The 17,512-nt window shown below is 44.8% G+C and overlaps 1 protein-coding gene across 1 annotated transcript in view; it reads left to right on the top strand.

Annotated features, from left to right (window-relative positions):
* PCDH15 (protocadherin related 15) overlaps nucleotides 1-17,512 on the top strand; it is a 311,085-nt gene that overhangs the window by 291,261 nt on the left and 2,312 nt on the right. The window contains exons 32-37 of the mRNA XM_059476704.1: nucleotides 263-373; nucleotides 11,014-11,035; nucleotides 12,375-12,413; nucleotides 13,113-13,186; nucleotides 14,413-14,545; nucleotides 15,603-17,027. Coding sequence (XP_059332687.1) covers nucleotides 263-373; nucleotides 11,014-11,035; nucleotides 12,375-12,413; nucleotides 13,113-13,186; nucleotides 14,413-14,545; nucleotides 15,603-17,027 — 1,804 coding nt within the window. The remainder of the gene's footprint in view (nucleotides 1-262; nucleotides 374-11,013; nucleotides 11,036-12,374; nucleotides 12,414-13,112; nucleotides 13,187-14,412; nucleotides 14,546-15,602; nucleotides 17,028-17,512) is intronic.

Consider the following 17,512-nt stretch of genomic DNA (forward strand, 5'->3'; position numbering starts at 1 on the left):
ATAAGATGGACTTTAAGGTCCTTCCCACCCCAAACCATTCTGACATCTGGGAAGCTCTTGGATTCCACCAAAACAGAACAACCAGGAGCTGATAAATCCAGGAGAAGATAATCATGTTGTTACTTTCATAAAGACAAAATCCAGGGGATGTTTATTAACCACAGGCCAAGAGCATAGAAAACCTCCCATTCTGGCTTTCTTTGGGGTGTGTTTTGGGGTGTTCCTGATGAGTGTTTCTCCCTTGCCCCGTGGCTCTCCAAAGGCGACAGGCTGAGTGTGCCAAGACTGCGAGGATGCAGATGGCTCTGCCAGCAGGAAAACCATCCGGAGCCGCCGCCAACAACCTCTATGAGGAGCTTGGAGACAGCACCATGTGAGTATTCCTTGAGATCCATCCAGATCCAGAAATTCACTGCCTTGGGCAAACTGGGATAGTGGGAGGTGTCCCTGCTCATGGAATGGGATGGGTTTGAACGTCCCTCCCAATCCAAACTATTCTGGGGTTCTATAAAGTCCCTTCATGCAGTCTCTGTGCAAAGGGTTTCCTTCATTCCCCAGCTGCTTGGGGTTCTCCAACATCCAGAAAAGACATAGGCTGGCTCTGGAGGAGGGAAAAAGCCTCTTTAATCTTCTTGTAATGGAAGAGGGAACCTTAATCAGACTTTAAGTGGGCATAAAGGTCTCACCAGATGGTTTTCCCAAGAGCAAGATCCTGCAGCAGGTCACTGCTGCCAGGATTGGATTCCTTGGCACATCCAGGCCAGCACTCCACGTTTTCCAAAGCTGTTGACTAAACACATCCAATAAAATTCTTATCCATTGCACTTGTCTGAAATTATAATTCCCTGAAAATTGCTGCCCCAAAGTCTTAATTTCCTGTAGTAAGATGTGTTCGGTTTGTTGGGGGTTTTTGTTCTAAATTTAAACCTGTTTAAATATTGAAATTAAAGGAACTATCAAAGCAGAGAAACCCCTGGTAGCTCAATAAACTCATCTTTTACCTCTTACATGCTCATAAAATAATAATCTTGCAAGGCTGCCTCTCTTTTCATGCCTCTGTAAACCTGAAGTTGATGGACTCCAATAACAATTTAACTCTCAGTAGGAAAATATTCCAGCCAATTATTATTTGTGTGATACTGGTGGGGTTGTTTGATAAGCTTTGCCACACTTCTTCATCTCTGTTTATACTTGAAAACCAAGGAGTGCTGAAGAGCCCAGCTTGAATAATATTTGGTAGGTAGGGAGTGAGTGGATGGTGGAAATGAAGATTGCTCCGTTTTCAATCATGATTTGTTTTGCCCAGAAAGTTGAAATTTTCCAGCTGCTGTGATGGAGTTTATAAAATGTTACAGGGCCATGACGGAGCTTTAACTCTTGGACAACTGGGTGCAGTCTCTGCATGTGGAATAATTCCAGGGCTTAGGTTTTCTGGGTAAATAGGGGGCTTAAAAATGCTGGGAGTAGGAATAGTTTCTCCTCAGGGCTGAATTTTTGCCTTTTGCTTTGTCAAGTTATGCTTGGGCAGGAAGGGAGGAAAAACGTGTGAAATAAAGTTTTTTTGGAATGGAAGCACTTCAGTTTGCGAGTCACATCTGTACCCTTATGCAGGGAGGTGCCATCTGGATAAAATTCATCTTTTTTTACACTAAACCAAATTTCTGCTGAAGTTAGTTATGTGATGCTATACCTAGAAAAGGCCTCATTGTGCTTTGTTTTATCTGCAAAGGTTTTTTGGGGTTTAGTACTGCCCCAAAGAGGTGCCAGTTCCCAGATCTGCAGTACTGACTTTGAGGCTTAGCTTTATGTTAATTTGGACAAAAAATAGTCCTCATTGCACCAAAAAGGTGCTGTAGTTGGAATATTTTCTCTCAGATATCTTTGCATACAACCAAGGCTTATCTGTCATGCTGAGGAACTGATTAAACACAAAAATCCTTCAAAGATAAATCAAAATCCATAGGATTTGCAAGAAAATAACAGGCTTCAATAATTATAATTACAAATTAACTTTTTCTTTGCTATAAATATTTTACTCCAGGGTAAGGTATACCTTAGGAAATTCTTATTTGGAAAAAATCTTTTATCTCCATTTTTCATGAGTTTTAGTACATTGTTCCCTGTTTTAGTTGTCCTAAGTCTGTCATCTTTCATTTGCAGTGTCTTGTTTGCTTTCTTTGGTGTTTATAAAAAATGAAATGGAACAAAGCTCTTTAGTTTTAAATCTGCCTTGTCTCACCATTTTCATTTTTCCCTGTCTCTGGATCCTTAGGCACCAGTAAGTAAGCTTATTTAATTTTCTTAATATTTGTAGCTGGTAGAAATTAGTTAATTTTCCTTCCAGCAATTCCCATCCAACCTTGCAAGGTGAAGTTCATATTTTATTTGTCCATTGAGCAGAAAAGACATTTACTGGGAAGTTGCAATACTTCTGTGCTTCTTTATCCCTCTTCTTGGAAGCAGAGAGAGGAGGGGGGTGACTGCTGAACTTGAAGGGCATTATTTCTAAAGCCAAAGGGTCAAAAAAAAGCCAAACCAACGCTGAGTGCATGAACAGAGAGGTTTACTGGGAGTTCATGGCTGGGTTTAAACCTTCCTTGGCTGTTAATTCCAATCCCATGCAAGGCCTGTGGAGTCTCTGAGCTGACAAAACCTGAACTCTCTGGCCCTCAGTTATGGAAACAGCTCCACACAAACAGAAAAACATGGTGGGGTCACCTCAGCTCTCAGAGACCTCATGTGGAGTGAGGAGGAGGCTGAGGAGCTTTTGAAATAATCTGCTCCAGTGGCAGAAAGGTGGTGGCACCTTGCATGAGCCTTCTGCTGGAGGGGCTCCTTCAAGTTCAGTCGCTGCTTCTCTCACCTCTCAGTAGATTCAATGGTTGGCTGACCTCAAAGCTGCCTGCTTCAGGATTCAGAGCTCCTTCAAAGAGGGACCTGGAGCTGCTGCAGAGAGCCCAGGGGAGGCACCAGCATGGGCAGAGGGATGGAGCAGCTCTGCTGGGAGGAAAGGCTGGCACAGCTGGGGGGGCTCACCTGGACAGGAGAAGCTCTGGGGTGACCAAACTGTGGCCTGAAGGAGCTGCAGGAGAGATGGAGATGGATTTGGGACAAAGGATGGGGTGTCATGACAAGGGGGAATGGCTCCCCAGTGCCAGAAGGCAGGGTTAGATGGGATATTGGGAATGAGGAATTGTTCCCTGGCAGGGTGGGCAGGCCCTGGCCCAGGGTGCCCAGAGCAGCTGTGGCTGCCCCTGGATCCCTGGCAGTGCCCAAGGCCAGGCTGGACTTTGGGGCTTGGAGCAGCCTGGGACAATGGAACATGTCCCTGCCCATGGCAAGATGAGTTAGGTCATCTTTAAGGTCCTTTTCAATCCAAACCCTTCTGGGATTCTCTAATTAGTGTGAAGTTAATTATTTTTATTCATTCAGCCCAGAGGAAGCCTTAGGCACACTCAGCTCTGGCAAACTGCAGTGCTTGGGGAGAGTTTATTCAATTTGTGGTGCTTTGCTGGGTGTGTTTTGCAAAACAAAAATGAGAGAATGATCCCTGGGAGAATGATCTCAAGGTTCTCTGTGTGGGAATTCCAGTCCTGCTGGCTCGCTGGAACATCGGGAAGCTGAGTATTCCCTGCCTGGGTGGTCCCCTGATCAAAACAGGAAACAAAAGCCAAGAAACAAAAGTGTTTTCTTATTAAATACAACCCTCAGGGGACTTTTACATCTTAAATAACTTAAAGGAAAAAGAAGATCTCTTAATTAACTCCTTCTAGGTATTTAAATTTCCCTTTCAATTTTGCTAGGGACTATTTAACCACCAGAGATTAATTTCTTATTAATTTCGATTTGGTTATGTTTTCTGAAATGTGAAACAACACCACCAAAACAAACAGAACAATGTGACCAAGAGATCAAAAAAACTTCATCTTCCAACATTCACAGAATCATGGAAAACTCCATTTTTTTCTCCTAATCCTTTACCAAAATTCAAATTTTGGTAGAGATAAGGCTTAGAATTTTTAACTCAGAATTTGTGTGAAAATACTTGACACCTCTAAGCCACTAAAACCAATCTTAAATTATATTTTAATTTGTGCAGGTAGATAAGATTGCTACTCATGTTGTACTTTAGCTCTGCCTGACACAGGCCCAAATCTTAAATTTCTCACAGTTTGAGAGAAAAATAAATCTCATTTTAGCCTGCAGTGAGTATTATTTAAAATGGGCCTCGAAGGGCACTTTTCTAGCAGGCAGTTTGGGCTATTCCTTTTAAATACTGTTTATTTTCAAATCTGCTCAGAAGGTTGTGGAATTAAAAATATTTGAGCGAGGAAGTTAATGAGGGACTGGGAGGTGATAGATGGAGTCCAGAAAGTGGTGAGACCTCCCACTTTTGGTGTAGAAATTCCATGTCACCCAACCACAGGGGCATTTTATTGGATTCAACCTGATGAAGAGATGAAATTCATACACACAAGAGATGGAATTCATTCACATATTGATACTTCTGTGATGTTTGGTGCTTCTAGGTGGATAGGCCACAGTATGAACTGATAATTTTGAAATCTAAGAGGTTTTTTTAACAAGAAGTGAATTTATTTTTGAACTCACCAAGTAGCTACGCAGCTTCAAATTAAAGCAAGCAGCAGCTTGTTTTAATTTTTCTTCCTTCCCCCTTAAAGAAGATGCAAAAGTAAATGTCTTGCCAGTAGTAGATGTGCTCCTGCTGTTGGGTTGTAGTTTGCTAGAAGTGATTTAATGGCTCTGATTCATGTCATAAGTTCTTTTTTTTCTCTCTCTCATAAGTACCTATGTCCATGCATGTTTCCTCACATGTGGTTATCTTCTTTTCTTTCAAGTCTTTTTCTTCTCTACCATTTCCAACAAAGCAGGGGAAAAAAGTCAGTCTTAGAAGAAGGAGACCGACAGAGAGTTATAAGCAGCTTTGCTTCCCGTGCTATAGAGGCTCACAAGCAATCCAATATCAATGGATCCCTGAACAATAACCTCCCCAAATCCTCGAGTAACATCACTTTTTTGTCCGATGAGAACCCGCTAACGACCCGAAACCCGTTGTACGTGGAAGGTCTCCCTCAAAGCCCCGCTGCCTCTGGGTTCCTACGGAAAAGGAACGATACTTTAGATACTCTTTCTCCTTCAAGACTGGCGTGGACAGAGGCCTCTTTTGGGGGCAGCCACCGGGCGTGGACGGTGCCCACTCACCTGACCAGGAGACACATGTCAGGCTCCCTGGGTAGGCCGGTTATCATGGACCCCATCCAGTGGCAGCAGCAGAGACTCACGGGCAAGGAGGAAGGAGCTGAAAACGCCGATAGCAGTGACGATGTCAGCAGTCCACTCTTCCAAAAGATCAGTGGCCCCAAGCTGACTGTGAAGGAGAAGGCGAGGCAGTTTGAGGCGCTGCAGGAGATGAAGCAAGTGAGGTCTCCCGAGGTGAAATCCGCGCGGTCGCCCACGCACAGCGCCAGCGTCCAGGAGGGAGAGAGTGCGCCAGAGCAGTCTCCCAAAAGCGTGGTGGCTTCTCCCCACCTTCGCTCCTCCCCTCTGTCCTCTCCAACGCCCGGTGCTGAAAGAGTTGAAGCAGAGGCCGCCGTGGTCCCTGCTGTAATCGTCACTCACCACGACGACCCTCAGGAACATTCTCCTCCACCGACTCGCAAACCAACTCCTCCGTCTTCTAGGACAAAGAAACCACTTTGCCAAAGTTTTCTAGCTCCTCAGACCAAAGAAAATGTAGAAAGCATTCCAGATCCGCCTAAAATGCCCCCACCCCCCCCTCCACAGCTGCCACCTCCGCTGCCACCACCACCTCCATCCCCTCCTATGTTGCCACCACATCCTCCACCTCTACCCGCAGTTTCTCTTCCTCCTTCTTCTTCTTCCTCTTCTTCCTCTCCATCTCCTCTTAGCACGCAGCTCCTGTCCCCTGCCAAGCATTCCAAATCCCCTGCCAAACCGCCAGCTGCCCCCACCCCGGCCGCAGTGCCAGAGCCTCCTCCCCGCAGGGAGCTCAAAGGAATTCTTAAAAACATTCAGAATTTGGCCGCCATCGAGAAGTCGGTGGCCAACATGTACAGCCAAATAGACAAGAACCACCTGCTGCCCAAGCACGTCCCCAGGCTGAAGCCAGCCCCGACCCCGGAGCTCCCGACTCCAGAAGCCGCAGCCGAGCACAACCAGCAGAATGGGAACTTGAGCTGTGTCGTGGAGGAGCTGGAGAAACGCTTCCCCTCCCAGTCGACAGCTCTGTGATGCTCACAGGTGGATGTTCCCTGCTTTTTTTTTGAGTGGGAGGACTCTAATGCAGCACACAGTGTCTGCCTCAGACTCTCCAGAAATCCTGACTTTCCCCCTTTTCTCTGCTGTACACAACTTTGCCCACTCCTGATCCCAAATGGAGAGACGCTGTCCTTCCCGTTCACTCGGAAATTTGTGATGTAAAATACAATTCTCCAAGCTGTTTTCTCAGAACTACATCTTGCTGGTTCTTAGTCTGTCTCCTGTAAATTCTTGGGGGAAACTGTCCATTTTTACCCAAGGATGTGGCATAGATGGCAGCAGGCTCCGTACTTCTTTAAGCAGCCTTCACTGTAGGTAACGTCAGTCAGATTTTCCTGCAGCTGTGATTGGAATCTCTTGCTTTGCCCATAAAAAGAAAGGAATTTTTCCCCACCTGGAAGGAATCTTCTGCCACACATTGGGCATCAAAGCAAGGAAGGCCTGGGAGTAGCAGGCTCAGCTTTGGTGAGCTGGGTTATTGAATGGGCCATGAGCAACCTGGGATGGTGGCCCTGCCCATGGGATGAGCTTTCAGGTGCCTTCCAGCCCAGGCATTCCATAATTCCATACTGCATCTCCCTGCTCCATGGGCTCTGCTCTGCTGACTTTTTCTGGCAGCTCAGTTCCAGTCTGCAGTCAGAAGAAGGGTTTGCTCTTGGTGTCTCAGCAAATACGGCTGTGTCCCCACTCCTGTTCTCCATCTTCTGCCTTCCATTGCATTTTTTTTATATTGTAACTGCATGTGAAAAGTTTATATTTTCTAAATTCCTTTCATGTACAAAGCATTTGTTGTTTGTTTTTTATGATTTTGCATGTGCATGTTATTGCTGTCTCTCTTTAATTTCCATGCTGGTCTGTCACGAGCTGAAACATCTCACTGAAATTGTAATAAAGTCACTTTGATTAGTGTCACCAGGTGAAGGGTTTCCAAGTACTTGTAAAAATCCACATAAAGTGGATTTACTTACCAACTTTTTTGCTCACAGTGGTCTAAATCAGATCTTTACATTTACATTAATATGTCAGTTATAAATGTATATATAAAGTAAATTAGCTTGTCCTTTGAAAAAATGGTAAGTAAAAGCAATTTGGGCATTTAAATGTTTGGTTCAGCTTGCAAGTTTCCTTTCAGTCCTTTGCAAAAATCTAAAAAGTTTAATATGACACCTTCAAAAAACCATCTTGGGAAAGGCAGATATTACCTAATGAAGCAAAACTAAAACTCCAGTTCAGTATCAACGTTGTAATTCTGAGCAAAAAGGTAATTAATTCTTTATCAGACTCAACATTTTCATGGTGCTTGGCTTTTTCTCTTTTCTCCTGTTTGTTTTTTTTGGGTTGTTTTTTTGTTTTGTTTTTGAAGTCTGAAGTTAGGACATGTGTGGATGCTTCAGTGAAAAGCTGCTCAAGGTAGTTTCTCTTTGTTTGTCCCAGTGCCAAACTCCATGAACTCCATCCCGCAAGTTCTGCTGATCCATTAGAATTTTCCTTTACTTAAAACCCTTGTTGGGATAGGTTGTAAGATCAAGGTGGTGTAGGAGTGGCTAAATATGTGAGGGGAGGGATTAATCTATTGTCCTATTTTTGCTGTAACAGAATCTCTGTCATTTATGAGATGTGCACATTTTTGCTGCTCATTTCTCCAAAGGTGGCACAACTACAATGTTTTAATCATATCCCCAAAGCTCAGCATCTATTTGGTAGAAAATGTTTAGGATAGAAGAGCCAGAGTGGGATTATGACTTAAGAGTTCCCTTCTGTATCCTGGTCATGGTCCTGGTGAGGGGACAGTGGGAAGAGGGCAGAGATGGGCATGAAAAATTATTGGGCAGATCATGTTCAGACTGGATCAACCCCAAAGACAGAAATTTAAATTTAAGTACACAAGTCCCGTGTTAGAGCTTGCAAACAGCTGCTGTCATGCAGATCTTTACATCCCCAGTGAGATATGGCACAAATAGGACCTGATTTTGGGGTGTGTAAGGTCACATAGCACAAGTGGAGGTGTGCAGTCATTCACCACATAAACTCCAATGGTTCAGTCTGGCTACAATTCATTGGGATGTTCCTTAAGCAGAAAGAGTGGCCATCACACAGAAGTTCCAATTTAAATATTTTATTTCATCATTTCAGGACAGTCTGGGTGGGGGGGTTATGGCAATCAGCTCTTCTCTGATGAGGGGTGCATTTACTTTCTCATTCTGGAAATCTTTATGAAATTTAAAACTTTACAAAATTGGATTCATTTTGTCTGGATATAATGCAATCTTTGTTCTCCTGATGGCTTTTTTTTCATAGCCTTCATTTAAAAAATTACTCTGTTAGACTGGAAAAGAAGCTGTACCAGGGAAATTCTGTTCCATTGAGATATGGGGGTGGTGCAGGGGAAATTGTTTTAAACCACAATAGGAGAGATTTAGATGGGATATTGGGAAGGAATTGTTCCTGGAAGGGTGGGCAGGCCCTGGCACAGGGTACCAGAGAAGCTGGAGCTGTCCCTGGATCCCTGGAAGTGTCCAAGGCCAGGCTGGACAGGGCTTGGAGCAGCCTGGGACAGTGGGAAGTGGGTGGAGGTGGAAGAGGATGAGCATAGAGGTCCTTTCCAACCCAAACCATTCCACAATTCCATGGTGCTGCAGTTCTGCAGTGCTACAAAGCATTAGATCCAGTGTAGGAGTTGGTAGCAAGTTGAACATCTGTGGTAATTTAAATTTATATATAATTTAGCCCTTCTAGGTTGTCTGATTTGGTCAGTTGGGGTCCTCTGTGACCCTCAATGTGTCTCTCATCCTTTCATCATCACCTTGATGAGGTCAAGTCCTGAGCAGGAACAGAGATGGCATCAGTGGAGAGCTGGAATTGAACCACGGTGTTATCATTACTCATCCTCTTTCCCATTTGTCCTCAGTTCCAGCTCTGAACTGCAGGAAAATCTTCAGGGCAAACTGATAAGTAGTTGTTCCCTCTGAGGAGTATCTGTAGTGTTTGGGATTTGTGATGATCTTCCTTTTGATATGAAAAGAGATTTAAGTTATGCCGGGATGCCAGGAATTGGGGAAATGCTGCTTTAGGCAAATCCCAGTTCCTCTAACCTCTTTTAGCAGGGAAAGGTTGGCACATCTTGTCCATGTGAGTTCTTCTGGCTTTGTCTCTCCCCTCGAGTACCAGCTCCATGTTCTGGCTGTCATTACCCCACATCCTCACAGGTTCCATGGCCTCACTTTCCTTTCCACACAGAAGATTCCCAGACTGCAGTGAAGTCTGGCTGAGAGCATTTCCCAGAAGCAATCCCTCCCTCTGTGGAGAGCTTTCAGTCCTTCCTGGAAACAAATGTTGTTGTCCTGCCCTTTGTCGTTGTGCCAGAATAGATCCTTGTGCTGTAGTGAATGAATGGGTATTTTATGTCTTTTGGGAACTTTTTTGTTCCTTCTAATCATGGCCACACAAAACTATTCAAGAAATATCAGCAAAACTCAGCATGGTGCTATTTTTATGAAAGTTGAATTCCAAATTTAATTAGAATTACTCATAATATGCCTTTAATCTGCAATATAGTGCAATTAAGAGTAATAGACTTCCTTCTCCTCAGACCTCCTTTATCTGAAGATTGTTGTAAGCGATATGGAAACTAAATCCAGCACCCCTCAAGTGGGCTTTGAAGAGTCACATATCGTCTTTGGATGATAAATCTTCATTTCAGCTGGCCATGAGGTTTATATTATATAGGCGACAGCATTAATTCAATGCTGATAATCAATTCCATCTGCTGAATATTAATAGAAAGATTTAGAGATGGGGATATTAAAGAATTAAAAGGATTTCTCTGGTCTTTATTATTTATTCAGTGTAATTAAAGACTTCCCCATGACTGCTGGCTGTGTCCTAGGTTAAGCCTAACATAATTTTGAGCATTTACCCTTTCCTTCTTAAAAACCATAATAAAAATAATCCAGACTTATCCTTAAGAAAAATTCCAAGGCCTAAATTTTTTGTTCTCTAGTTTTGCCGAAACCATTTCAACTTTCAGGCACAAAACGTGAAAATAGAGAACTTGATAGACATGAATGCATTGGTCATGCCCAGGAATGGCTCCAAGAAAATTAATTAAACCAACAATAAATTCCCCATAAGATCAGAAGCACAAAGTCTGTGGTAAAATAGCAGCAGATAGCAAAAAAAACAAAAGGGATCTACCTCCCCACCAGTGGGTAAGTCTTAGGAAAGGTGTAATTGGAATGATAGTGTTGGTACAAGAAATTAGTAATACAAGCTCCAGGGCAATTTCTGATGGATACAGAAAGTCCAGGAGAAAGAGAAGTTGTTTCACTGCTTGAGCAGATGTGTGAGGGAACAGGTCCCTCTGTGGATGATGGCACAGCAGGGAGGGGATGGGACAGGGCTCTCCCAATCCCCTTTTCCCTGTGCTGAGTATCTCTGGATGCTCTGGTTCCTGGGGATTGGGGATTTCTCCTCATCCATTCACAATCTAAAGCAAGAAAAGATTCCAAACTTCTCCAACCTTTCCCATGCAACAATCCAGAGCAAACCCAAAGAAAAACATATTTGGTATTAGAGATATGTATTTCTTTCCATGCTAATTCTATTTCTAATTACATTCTCTTTCACCCCTCTCCAGCAAGAGCGCTAATGGGCATCTTTGTGCAGGCTCACAGCATTATACTAATTTATTTCTTGTCTTTTTCTGACTTCTAGGCGAGGATATGCACAGCAAGAGGTAAGGCCAGAGCCCAATTACCTTTCAAATATTGATGATACCAGTGTGAGCATCCCATGCAGCCCAAGAGTGTGGGCAGCAGGGGAGTGGGGGAGTCTCCCCTTCTACTCTGCTCTTGTGAGATCCCAGCTGGAATTCTGTGCCTTGTCTCCGGAAATAAGAAGGACATGGAACTGTTGGAGCAGGCCCAGAGGAGGCCATGGAGTTGCTGAGGGCTCTGGAGCATCTTCCCTGTGGAGCCAGGCTGGGAGAGCTGGGAATGCTCAGCCTGGAGAAGGGAAGGGCGTGTGGAGACCTCAGAGCTCCTTCCAGGGCCTAAAGGGACACAGGGGAGCTGGAGAGGGACCCTGCAACAGGAACTGGAGGGACAGGACACAGGGAATGGGTTCAGACTGACAGAGGGGAAATTTAGGTGGGATATTTGGAAAGAAGATATTTGCTCCCTGGCAGGGTGGGCAGGCCCTGGCACAGGGTGCCCAGAGCAGCTGTGGCTGCCCCTGGATCCTTGGCAGTGCCCAAGGCCAGGTTTGGATCACCCTGGAACAGTGGAAGGTCTCCCTGTCATGGCAGGGGTGGGATTAGCTGAGTTTAATATTCCCTCCCAACCCAAACCAGTCTGAGACTGTGTGTGTGGAACTCCCGAGTACTGAGTGCTATAGAGACCAGAAACTGAAAGTGCTTCAAGAAGTTTATGAGCCGTAGATCCCTGGGGGCTGAGATCCATTGTGGCAGGAGTGTGACCTTCAGGCTCGGGGATTGCTGCAGAAGGAGCTTCCCAGGGCATTCCCTCTATCCCTGATGTGTTTTCCAATGTCACACCCAATCACCTGCCAGGAAGGGGTGGGGCTCCACAGACCTCCCTGCAGCTCTGTGAGGTCTGCTGCTCCTGCAGTATCATTTTCTCCAGAAATGAATAGCAGGGAGAAGAGTTTCCTTCAGTACAATCTCATTTGATAATTGGAAAGTACTCCAAAATGCATTTCTATCATAAAGGTTGATATTTGCTGATTTTTTTCATCTCTTTGCACAGCTGGTTTGTGTCTCTTAATTTAAATACAGAACTTAGTTCTCTTGTCCTCTGATAGAAATTCTTGAGTTAAATATGTCAGGCAATCACCACAAAAATGGGGAAGTTGATTTTGTATTTAGGCAAAAGAAATGGTGTATTGTGAAAGGATTTTGCTGTGTGTTCTCACAGGGGATGGAAGTCTCCAGCTGCCTGCCATAAAAAAGTTCCAAAGGACCTATGGTTTCAGCATTTATTACTAATCTTAGACACCAATCACCTGCCCTTTAATTGTTGCTGCCTAATTAACCACTTTCTCATTTTCTTTTGTAGCAACAGCAGTTGCTGAGACCTTCTCTTCTCAGACCAGAGGTACAACCATTTTTCATTTCTTAATTGTTCTGTAAGTTTTGAAATGTTTTTTGCATCATTTTCTAATAAGGACTTGTCTGTCTCAGGTAATTTTTCCCCCTGGCTCTTAGATAAAAAGCAAAGTTCTGGCATTGTGAGCCCAGTTATGTTATTTTAATTAAATTCCTTAAATTTACTGCATTTTGGTTCTTCCAAGGCCAGGTTGGGTGGGGCTTGGAGCAAGCTTGGATAGTGGAAGGTGGGAATGGATGGGCTTTAAGGTCTCTTCCAAACCACTCTGGGATCTGTGATTTTCCCCATGAGCATCTTTCAGTAGCTTCCACTGGCTTCATCCCACAGTTTCAGATTTCCCAGCAGAATCATTCTATTGCTCTCCAACTGCTGATTTTTTTCTGGTGTCAGTCAGCTGCTGATGGATTACTGCAGCTGGAGCTGAGCTGAGCAGTGGGTGCTGGAAGCTTTAGCACCTTGCTGTGCAGTGCAATTGCAAATCTTTCCATTTCCAATCTTTTAGACCCAAACTTGTTTCCAGAATAAGCAATAAGAGCAAATGTGAGACGTTGGTATTTTTGTGCTACAGGATGGGGATCATTTCTGCAGTCAGAAGAAGTAATTACATAATAAAGAATAATAAAATCAGTAATTACATTTGGGCCTTTTTCACACTGTTTGCATTCAGTCAGTGTTTCTCTTTTCTAGGAGTTGAGTATGGAGTCTGGAATTGATCCAGGGCAGGAATACTATGGCCAGGATTACTACAGTTATGAGCACGGGTATAGTTCCATTTTTCCTCTTTATTTCTGAAAGTGCTGCTTTTCCAGGCTGGTGATGTTTATTATTCCAGCAGTTAATCGTGGGACTTCCCTTCACCTAAGGATTACTTTAATCTTTGTGTCCACAAAGGCGTGAACCAACAACAAAACTCTTTTCAGAGGTTAAGGGGGTATGTGATAACTCCCTGCTTCTTCAGGGATGTCATTATTCCACTTACAGAATGCACATCTTGTCCCTCATGCTGGGTTTATACCCTTAGTGTGTGTATTTCTGCTCCTGGGAGATTAATTTCCACCACCTCCTTTTCTTCTATGTTCAGGGATTAATCCTTTCTTCTCCCAGTTTCCAGCCAGCTGCTGGCCTTTTAAATTTCCCTCTAAAAAACCCATCCTACTCTGTAGCCTTTTAAATTTCTCTCTAAAAAACCCATCCTACTCTGTAGCCTTTTAAATTTCCCTCAAAATACCCCATCCTGACTGGTGGCCTTTTAAATTTCCCTCAAAAAAACCCAATCCTGCCTTGCAGCTTTTTGAATTTCCCTCAAAAAACCCCATCTTGTCTTGTGGCCTCCTAAATTTCCTTCAAAAAACCCCATCCTGCCCTGTGACCTTTTAGATTTCTCTCAAGAAGCCCATCCTGCTTTGTAGCCTTTTAAATTTCCCTCAGAAAACCCCATCCTGCCTGGTGGCCTTTTAAATTTCCCTCAAAAAGCCCCCACACTTCCTTGTGGCCTTTTAAATTTCCCTCAAAAAACCCATCCTGCCTTGTGTCCTTTTAAATTTTCCTCAAGAACTCCATCCTGCCTGGTGGCCTTTTGAATTTCCCTCAAGAAACCCCATCCTGCCTTGTTCTGATAAATCCCATTGGACTGCAGCTCTTCAGGAATTCCTGCTGGCGTTCGCCACAACTGATCCCAGGGAAGCTGCTCTTTCATTCCACGATTATTAAGAAAGATCCCCAAAAAAAATCAGGTGGATTGATGGAAACTTGATGTCCTTAGAGAGGTTTTGACTGATCCAACAGACCCCAAAATTCAGGTTACCCTGAGGGGCTGTTGGAACAGAAGGATATCTGGGATTTGGTTGCCGCTAAGGAAGAAAAGGAGGGAATAAAACAGGGAAAGCTGTTCACTTTGCTCTGGATGTGAACAAGCACAGTGCTGGCAGTGTGGTGAGAGGTGTGAGCACATTTGGGCTGTCCTGAGGAGCTGTGGTGTCCCTGGCAGGTACGAGCTGCCGCAGTATGGGAGCCGCCGGCGCCTGCTGTCCCCGTCGGGAATGTACGACGAGTACGGCGAGGTGGTGGTGGAGAGCGACGGTGGCTACTACTACAGTCCCCACGGGCCAGCAGCTGAGGAGGTAAGGAACCAGCTCTGGAGGGATCATTCTGTCTCTTTAACAGCTTGAAGGGCCACCAAACCTCATCAGTTGTACGCCAGAATTGATTAGAATTAGGTTTTGTATAGATCAGCATTAAGCGTTGTTGGCCCCGTAAAGTTTGTCAGCACTAAATTCCTTTTGTTTTCCAGGCACAAAAAAGAATTGCTGAGCTTCTCTTAGTATCCGCATCTGGTTTTAGTTCTAAGAAAAATCCACTTAGGTGTTTCCATTTTGTATCATTACCAAATAAAGAAACCTTCCAGTATTTGTAGGGGCCTACAAGGAAGCTGGAGGAGGACTTTTCAGCAGGAACTGCGGTGACAGGACAAGAAGAATGGCTAAAGACTTAAAAAGGGAACTTTTAGGTTGGATATTAGGAAAAAATTCCTCCTTGTGAGGGTGGGCAGGCTCTGGCACAGGGTGCCCAGAGAAGCTGGGGCTGCCCCTGGATCCCTGGAGTGTCCAAGGCCAGGTTGGGTTTGGATGGGACTTGGAGGAACCTGGGATATTGGAAAGTGTCCCTGTCCATGGCAAGGGGTGGCACTGGATAGGCTTCAAGGTCCCTCCTCCTGGACTCTAGAAGTCTATTACTAATATTTTTTCTACAAATTATGACTTTGCACTGAGAAAAGCAGTACCTAAACTCATCTGTCATAGAGTTCACAGTGAAATCTAAAAAAATTTTAACATGTCAGTGGCAATCAGAAGAAAGTCAATGTAAATTTTTTTTTTGAGAAAAAGTCCAATTGTCCTGAGTACCAGATCTTAATCCGTTATTAAATGAGAAGACAGAACATTTCAGTGTAACATTGCAGAGTAAGGTAGCTGTGCATTTCCAGCCTATTCTAGAACTTTCTAAAACTCTAAAATTCCCAACCATTTCCCATAATTTTGGTAAGAAAAGTGTTCTAAAACAGGTAAGTTCATTTTGATGCTGGGAAATAAATGTTGCACCTTCTCCAACCCTATATTAAGGTACAGGTTTTCACTATAACTCTCTTTCAAGTGGTAATCAATTAATTTTCATAATTTCCAGGGCATGATTCCAGTCAGAGGCCCTCCCAGCAGAGGTATAAGCCAGGCAGCAGGGCCTCAAATGGAAGGGAGACCTGTAGGTGTTGGGATGGACCTCAGCCATGGTCCTGGAAGAGGATTTAGGAGCAGCCAGGGAAAAAGGAGGCTAAAGGGAGCGATGCATATAAGTCGTGTGGCAGTCAGTGCCCACAAACCAGGAAGAGCTGAGTCTGCCCATTCCCGGTGGAAGAAAGCAAAGATATTCCCAATGATCCTGCAGAAAGTGAAAGGTAGGAAGGATTCCAGCTATGCCAAGCTGCTCTCGGCTCGCCAAGCGGACGGGGACAAACCCATGATGATCAGGGGAAGCTACTTCCAGAAAGCTACGGATGCCAGGCCCTCCATGAGAAAACTAAACCACGTGTTGAAGCGCATCAGCGTCTCCAAGAAATTCCAGGAGGGCCTCGGCAAGGATTTGGCACGTGGAGAGGAAGGGTCTGAAAGGGATGAAGCCAAGTCGGGAGTTTCAATCAGCATCACGGCAGAGAGCGAGCAGGAGGAGAGTGACCACGAGAAGAGGAGGAAGAGGAGGAGGAGGCGCGCCTCCGATGAGTCCTCTGAGAAGGGCAGCAGCTCTGAGTCAGAGGACAAAGACTACTTGAAAATAACCCTGGATCAGGATGAGGCCACAGAAAGCACCGTGGACTCGGATGAGGAGACTGGGGATGTGGGGGATTCCGATGAGGAGTCTGAATCCAGCTCCAGCAGCGGGTCGGAGGAGGAGTCATCAGAAGAGGATGATGATGAGGAAGAGTCTGAGAGTGATGAGGATGGCAGCCTGTCCAAGAGCTCATCCACACGGAGCTCCTACAGCAGGTCAGGGACCAGCGAGTCTGGCAGCAGGAGAAGCACGGAAATGTCCAGTGTGAAAAGCAGGGCAGGCAGCTCCCGTGGCAAACGCTCCAGCCAGAAATCCGTGAGCTCCACTGCCTCAGGTAGCGACAGGGACACGAGCCACAAGAAAACCTCAGGATCCAGCTACAAGAGCAAAACCTCCTCTGCCAGTGTGGAAATAGAGGACACCATAGAAGAGGTGTCAGAAGAAGAGGAAGAGGCAGAGGAGACAGCAGGTAGCTCAAACAAAGCAGTTTCTAAAAGTGCCACAGCAAAAGCTGCTGCTGCTGGAGGGGGAAAGGGAGGACAGTCAGCTGCTCCTGGTGAGGACAGTGAGGAGGAAAGTGAAGAAGAGGCTGATCCAGAGGACAGTGATAGAGAGGACACTGCCAGTAAGAATGAATCTTCTTGCCTAGACAGTGAAATAAGTGCGACTTCCAAAGGTACCACAGGGACAAAAAGCTCAGCTAGCGCCACATCCGGGAAAACTGCCACGTCCCCTGAGACTCAGAGCTCTGACACCAACAGAAAAGGAATGAAAACAAGGAAAAAGGTGTCCCAGGAAAGCAGCCAGACCCAGTCAGATGAGGCCCTGGGTACTGGAGTTACAGAGTCGGAGGCCACGGGTGATTCCACCTCCTTTTAAAGAGGAGTGACAGTAGGTGATGGTTTGCAGTGAGGAGTGGCTTTGTTTGCTGTGCCTTCTGTGTGGTCTTTCCTAAGCAATGCTGACGGGCTGGAGACTGCCAAAAGGAAAGGGCAAAGTGTATTGATCCAGCATTTCACTGTCCTTGAGAGAGAACTGTGGAAAACCAAACTAATTCCAGCCCTGTGGATATATATCTATAAATATACATACATATATATACACACACTATAGATATACTCAGTCAGAAATACAGAGAGTTTTGTTTTCATGAAGCAATGAAACATGGGATTTAGGGAAGAATGCAAATGATAACGAGGAGGATGTAAAGATCTAAAAATCATCCATGTTTTCATCCTATACATTAATATTGTATTAATATATTTGCTAAT

Source organism: Ammospiza nelsoni, chromosome 8 (assembly GCF_027579445.1).
Source record: "Ammospiza nelsoni isolate bAmmNel1 chromosome 8, bAmmNel1.pri, whole genome shotgun sequence".
Classification (NCBI taxonomy): Eukaryota; Metazoa; Chordata; class Aves; order Passeriformes; family Passerellidae; genus Ammospiza; species Ammospiza nelsoni.